Here is a 7500-nt window from a genome sequence, read left to right on the forward strand (position 1 = left end):
TTTTTTTTTTTTTTACATTGTTTTGCTCCAATGGAGGAGTCGCCGAGGGTAGTCCTGCTGCTTTGTAGAAATATTTAGTTGATTCGAATTTATTATTTTTGTTTGAGACGTGTGCCGCGATGGTTGGCGTTTTCTTACGTAGTCTTTTTTTTCGTATTTCCGCTTTGTAGTTTTCTTGTATTACCCGTGCAGTCATTGCTGTACAGTTTTAGGCTGCATGGCTATTTTTGAGTTTATCTAAAACTCCCAAGGTCTAGACCTTGAAAATTCCCTCAGTATGCAAGAAGCATATGTAAATATGCGCCTCCTTCCCGCATTTTGTCACTATCTCCTAGAGCAAGATCGTGTCTCCTTATCCCTCACCCCTCATGCGCAGACATGAGGCTTCGGATCTCCATTTCATGCCTGTGTTTGCTCGTGTGCGGTTATGAACAATGCTTGCACCTTGCAATGACTCAACCGAGCGTTCGGGTCTTGCGTGGTCATGATCAGCTGAGCGAACGACGCCCCTCGATATTTTTATTTTGTTTTTTTTCCCTTTTAGCGTTCTGTTTTCTTTTTGTTGATTTCTTCCCGTCTCTTGATTATATGAGTTGTTTTGTCTATCAGCTTTGCCTTGTAGTTTTAGTGCTGGGAGGGGATATAAGCATGCCGAAATGGAACTCTACATGTCTCCAAGTATTTTCACAACAATCTGCACAATAACCTGATTTGAGATGTGTGATATCAAAAACCTTTCTTTTTCGTTTACTGTTAATTATACTTATCGTGTGTCTCGGACTGATTTTGTGCAGAATGTTGAAAAAATAAGTTTTTGAATATATGAAATCTCTTCAGGAGAAAATAACGGTTTTATTGACATTTATACAATTTCACACAATTTTGATATATCACAGTTTTTGAAATGAGTGATTTAGGAGTATTAATTGCACTGTATAAATCCAAGGCACTATCTTCACCAGCCTGTACACGTAGCATCTCCCCTCATCTGACCCTCATGTAACTTTACGTTGAGCACTCCAGTTGAGCACGAATGATTTTATCTCCTTTGTATCATTTTTTCGTGTTTGTCTACCCCGTATTAATGGTCATTTTTTCTTCTTCCTTTTCTTCTCATCCTTGCGTCCTCTTCCTCCGTCTCCCGTGGTCCGGTCCCCCCCCTCTCCTCTCTCACCTCTACTCTCCTCTCCTCTTTTCGTTGTTATCTTCACCTCTCCTCTTCTCTTGCCTTGTCCATTTTGCAATTTCCTTTTTCCTCGCCCTTCGACTCTTCCCTCTTTCCTTTTTATCGTCATCTTTCCCCTTCCCCCTCTCCCCTCTCTCCTTTCCGTGACCTGATGCACCCCGTACAGAGAAGGGTAAGACTAGTGTATAAGTAATCTTGGGTTGAGAGGTCGTAGCTCGTTCAAAGAAAACGGAAGTTATGAAGGGAATGGGGGTGATAGTGACGGGGGTAACTATGATGATATTAATAATAATGATGATGGTAATGGTAATTGATAGAAGTAATGATGATGTATTTTATGAATTATATTCATTATGATGCTAATGGTAAATGCTGATTAATTAAGGACCACAAAAGCTCTTAAGGGCCAAGAATACAAGTAGAGAGTGTCTTCAGATGCTAAAAAGTTTACAGAGGAATTAGCGAGGGTTATCCTGTGTGGAAGAATAAGTGTCCCGTAAGTGGCGAGGGTCACTTACTTTTAAGAGGCGTCGCGGCGCCGGCGGGCACTTACTTCCCCACTGGCTGGCACCGGGACTATGTCAAGTGGCACTGGCACTCGGGACGCTTTGTAACGAGCTGCGACCATACGACTCCGTAACGCGCGGTGTGACGTGTGACAGGCACCGTTCGGGACGAGTCGACTCAGGTTTCCGTAGTATTTTGTTCTGTTGATTTTCCTTGTTTGGGGAACTTATTGTAATGGGTAGTAGGGTGTTTTATATATATTTAAGATCTGTATATGGGTGTGTATATGTTTATGCGTTTTATTTATGATTGTATTTTTATGTCTGATTGTGAGTTCTAAATATTATTTTTGTAATAATAGCAGAATCATATTTTAAAATCTATGGCTGTGTGAGGGAGTGAAAATTATTATGCCTAATATATAATGGGATGTGTATCTAATGCTGGGAAATAGTAAAAGGCAGTAATTAAAAAAAGTAATAATGATTCAGAAGAAAAAAATAGTATCAGTTAAGGAGTTTATAAAAAGCTTTTAAGATAAATCTCACATTTTGTACCTGAGGCATAGGCCATCATGTGTGTAATCACCTGACAGCCGTCCATGACCGTAACACTAATCTCTCCCTTCTCTCTCTCTCCCCCTTGTCCCTCCTCGCTTGGCCAGGCGGGAAAGCAAGTCCGAGACCTGTTCGAGGACCTCCGCGATGGCCACAACCTCATCTCCCTGCTGGAGGTGTTGTCGGGCGAGCACCTGCCCCGGGAGCGAGGCCGGCTGCGCTTCCACATGCTACAGAACGTCCAGCTCACCCTCGACTTCCTCAGATACCGCAAGGTGAGTCTTTTTGGGATCTCGAGGAAGACGAATTTCTTGTGTGGTTTTAAGGGGCTTGAGATAAGATGCGGCGCGGAAGTAGGCGTTTTAGTTTCCTTTTATTTTTGGAGGCTGTCATCCTGAAATTGAAGTTAAGGGTATTTTTAACGCTATTGTTTCGAATGTTAGGAAAAAAAATAAATGACATTATAAGAAAAAAAATGAATGTTCAGTTATGCAAAGCTTGTACAAGGATATCTATCATGTACATAGCCTATATTCTAATATCAAACTGTTGGTGGTTCTTTGTGAGCCAGAACGATATATGTTTTATACACTTCCCCCAAAATCCGTATTTTTATTTGCTGGCTCTGTTATCATTCACGCCATGTTGTAGTCCGTTATGTTTCTGTTCGATCCGCCACATATCTCCGCGTCATGTCACGGCGGAGGTACTCTGTCAGGGAATTGTGGACCTAGTTAAGCCCATCAGCTTTACCTTATAGAGGCTTCTGACGATGAATGTGCATCAGCCTTAGCATGCCCGCCATCAGTCATGCTGACAGCTGTCACAATGGCTCACAGGTGGACCGATATTAATCATGAATCATAATGTAATCTGTACAGTATGTCAGTTTAGATAAGATGTGTATACGTGGAAGCCCTTGCAGCTTGTATCGAAGGAAATTGTTTTAATAAGATGAATGAGATCGAATGCAACAGTATTATAGACTTCGAAACAGGAATTTCAAGTCGTTAAGGAAATATGATATCAGATTGCAGAGAGTATATTTTATTCAGGATGATGAGGCTCTTTCCCCAACACTCGAGTACCTCCCCCGTAGACTTTAACGCGAGAGTTCTGGTGTGAGAACTCTATGGGATTTTCTCATAGGGTTACACATTTTGGCTTTTCTTACTGGTGCCTTAAGATGTTTGTAAAGATTGTTTTTAAATTGTCTTAGAATTGTTACACATAGAAGGCTAATTGTTTTATATATTTCACACATAAAAGCTTTATCGTAGAATTAGGGGGCTCAATAGACTAACAAAGGGATTGCAACATTGGAGGCAGATTAGCCCTCAGCTTGAACAATGCAACATTAGAATAGATTTGAATTGAATTTGCAATTATCATATCCTTGGATGTTATCTCGTGAATGGATATCGTCGTGGGAAGAGCGAAAATGATGTATGCATTTTAACACTCATTTATTTCAGGGTGTTCCTTTCAATGACTGTTTAATTGTTGCAGATCAAACTTGTCAACATCCGGTGTGAAGATATCGTCGATGGCAACCCCAAGCTCACCCTTGGGCTCATATGGACGATCATCCTTCACTTCCAGGTGAGTGTGGGAACTCAGCTTCCAACACCGAGGTTCAGCGGGTCCTGGGGGGGGGGGGGGCATACGCGGGCTAGAGGAATTCTTTATTTTTCTTCACTTTATTCATGTTCAGTCTTTCCCTCTCTGTGTTTCTTTGATTTGTCTCGTTCTCTCTGTCTTCTCTCTCTCTCTCTCTCTCTCTCTCTCTCTCTCTCTCTCTCTCTCTCTCTCTCTCTCTCTCTCTCTCTCTCTCTCTCTCTCTCTCTCTCTCTCTCTCTCTCTCTCTCTCTCTCTCTCTCTCTCTTATATGTATATATAAATGTATGTATATATATGTATGTGTATATGTACATATATGTATGTATATGTATATGTGTATATATGTTTATGTATATATGTATATATTGTATGTATTTGTGTGTATGCATGTTTATGTATATGTATATATATGAACATATGAATATGTATATGAATATACGTATATGAATATGTATATATATATGTATATATATGTATGTATGTATTTGTATATGTATATATGTATAATATGTATATATATTATCTATCTATCTATCTGTATTATCCGTCTGCATCTCTCTATATCTATCTGTCTGTCTGTTCTGTCTATATCTATCTCTGTCTATTTATAAATATAGATGTCTTCCCCCGCTTCTTGATTATTGAGTAAGCCAAAATGACTTTCCGACTGACACAGATTCAGTGTCGGATGCACAAGCCCAATGAACCTTGGTGTTGATTTATGTTCATTTTTTGCTATGTGATTTTAAACAGACCTGCTATTATGAGAACGGCGTTTGATGAGAGTTCACAAAAAAGAAATAAATAAAGAGGGCGTGAGATGAGTATCATTGTTTTTTCTCCTTTTCTTGTATTGAGATAAAGTCCGATCTCGCGAGACAACCTTTGATTTTGAAACAAGGAAGCGGCTGCCACGGCGGACGACTGTGGGCGTAATGACTAGCTTAGAATCAACGTTTGATAATCGATTCATATCGAGAAAGAGGGGAAAAAAAGGCATAAAATATCCACCACGCCCGCTCGTTTGGGTATTGGCGGGTCTCGGGCGCTCGGGTGATGGGCGTGAGGGCGCAGTCCCGCTCCGGGAAAGGGAAAGTTAACGCTTCGCTTCTGTCCGAGCGACCTTCTAGAAGCTTCCTGGAACACTGATTTATTCCAGTTGGTGTTTTAAGGCCTTATATGGTCAGGCCGGTCACACAGGTGATTCAGACGTAAGCAGACACACATGTACACTAGTGTATATCCGTGTACGTCCGTGTGTGTACATTTGGTTAGGGGAGTTATCGGCATTGTATGATTTATATAAAGAAAGATAAAATCGAGAAAGTCGTGATTAGGTTAGTTTTTTACATAAACAGTTAAAAAAGTATTTGTACTTCGACTTCGTCTTCGTATGCATACATTAAACTCGTACTTGTTGATCCTAAGTCGTTTCAGTAGTTTCCAATCCACAATACAATTATCACAAGCAGCACTCAGAGGATAGATCGAATAGGATAGAGGATAGGTGTAAATTCCATCCGCCTAAGCCAAGCGAATGCAAACGAAGAGACCCGGCGAGCCAAGAAGGAAAACCCGTGCAGTGAGAACCAAGAGGCGCCTGACGAGTCTCGGCCACATTCCAGCCTGCGCCGGCGGGAGAGGAAAAGGCTGTTTGCGCGAAGTAAATAGATTTCGGGGAATGGTTTACACTTGCGCATAAATGATGTTCGGGTTCTCGCGCGGAGGAGGAGGTAGGGGCGGCCGGAAGGGGTTGTGGGGGGGGGTATGGGATGGGGGTAGGGTGGGGGTAAGGAGGGAGAGGGTTGGATTTCGGGTGTCGAACAGGGATTTTGCGGTTTCCTTCCCAGAGTCAGGCGGAGGCAGGCAGACAGGAGGGCAGGCAAGGCCAGGCCAGGCCAGGCCAGGCCAGGCCAGGCAGGCAGGCAAGGCCATGCCAGGCTAGGCAGACAGGCAGGCAGGCAGGCAGGCAGGCAAGGCCATGCCAGGCTAGGCAGACAGGCAGGCAGGCAGGCAGGCAGGCAAGGCCAGGCCAGACAGGCATAAAGTGACCGAAAGAGGCGGGAAGAAAAGGAAAAGAAAGACTTGTACGTAAATCTTAAATCCATTCGAAAATTTAAACCGAGTAAAGGACATAATATTCACAAATATTACAATGACAATTAAAAACAAGAAACGCCAATAACAAAAAAAAGTACCATTACTAAGAAGGGATGCAGTGAGTAATGTTTTATTGCGAAAGAGGAGAGAGGTGAGAGGGAATAGGGTCTGTTACAGCTGGGATAGTAAGCCCCGGGGTCGTCTTGGCCAACCGCGAGCCTTCCTCTCCGCCGCCTCCGTGACGTGTCCGTCCCATGACGTCATGTGGTACGTCACTGATTTCGAAGAGTGACGTCATGCATGTATAGGACGAGGTTGTACTTTTAGTTGTAGTGGTTGTACTATGGTATTAGTAATAATGATTATGATGATGATAATGATTTTATAACAGTAATGATAATTATGATGATAATAATATTCATGGTAAGAATAATAGTAATAATAATAACAGTTATTATTATTAATATTATTATTGTTATTGTTATTATTGTTGCTGTTTTTGTTGTTAATGTTAATATTATGATTATTTACTTTTGCGACTACCTCAGTACTACTACTAGTAAGAGTACTTCATTGTTGGAGCCTATGATGTGGAAAAAAATAACGAATGGGAAAAGGGTACTTAAAGTGAAGCCATTCTAGAACAGAGTGGATGATTTAGTAGTAAAAAAAATGTCGCAAAACGTAGTGATGACGTTAGACTCGCCAAGGGATAGCGGGCCGACGTGAAAGTACAGGATGACGTCATAGTCGTAAAGGACGAAGGTCTGTGCGTAAGGGAGGAAGCGAAGGGAAGTGTGTGAATGAGCATCAAGTAGGAAGGAAGCGGGGAAAGGACGAGGATGGCAGAATGATGTGAGATGAAAGGAGAAGGAATGACAATGGGAAGTGAAAAAAAACCATGACGTCATGGTCTGGGATGGACGAGGGAAGGAAGTAAGGAAGTTCCATTCTCGCTGCTCACTTCTCTCGCGCGGTTTCGTTACAAGACGTAGGTATTCGGTTCATGTCGAAGGGGATGGGATGAGGAAGAAGGAGAGGGAGAGAAGAAAACGGAGGCCGAGAGGAAATGGGGGATGGGGAAAGGAGAGAGAAAAGGAATGGGAGGAGGAGGTCGTCGAGATTAGATTCTTTTGCCAAGTGATGTAACAACACCCTGTTTCTCAATTCAAACTGACTTATAGGGATCATCAGTAACTGGCGTCGCCGCTAATTAAATCGAGTGATCGTATATATTAGGCGGAGAGGTTGGACAGATAATTATAATCATTTGGACTATAAGGGCAGCTTTCAAGTGGATTATTACTAATAATTAGTATACAATGATAACGCGAAGCGAGACGCCATCTTAAGAACCGTTGAAAGGTATGGTAAGTGATAGTTTTCGCGTTAACGTTTTCATGTGGCGAAGGTAGTAGTTTTAACACCATCACTTTCATCGCTATAGGACTATACTCACTGCCATGATAGTCACTGTTATTACGTTATAAAGATAATGATAGGGAAAGGCATACTTGTGTTTACTCGCCC

General features: G+C 42.0%; 1 protein-coding gene across 30 annotated transcripts in view; it reads left to right on the forward strand.

Moving 5' to 3' along the window:
- The window catches only part of LOC119579530 (microtubule-actin cross-linking factor 1-like), a 208320-nt gene that overhangs the window by 88566 nt on the left and 112254 nt on the right, over window positions 1-7500 (forward strand). For all 30 annotated transcript variants that reach the window (XM_037927427.1, XM_037927436.1, XM_037927433.1 and 27 more), the window contains exons 3-4: window positions 2358-2525; window positions 3760-3852. In XM_037927427.1, coding sequence (XP_037783355.1) covers window positions 2358-2525; window positions 3760-3852 — 261 coding nt within the window. The remainder of the gene's footprint in view (window positions 1-2357; window positions 2526-3759; window positions 3853-7500) is intronic.

The sequence above is a fragment of the Penaeus monodon genome, chromosome 12 (genome assembly GCF_015228065.2).
Source record: "Penaeus monodon isolate SGIC_2016 chromosome 12, NSTDA_Pmon_1, whole genome shotgun sequence".
In the NCBI taxonomy this organism is placed as follows: domain Eukaryota; kingdom Metazoa; phylum Arthropoda; class Malacostraca; order Decapoda; family Penaeidae; genus Penaeus; species Penaeus monodon.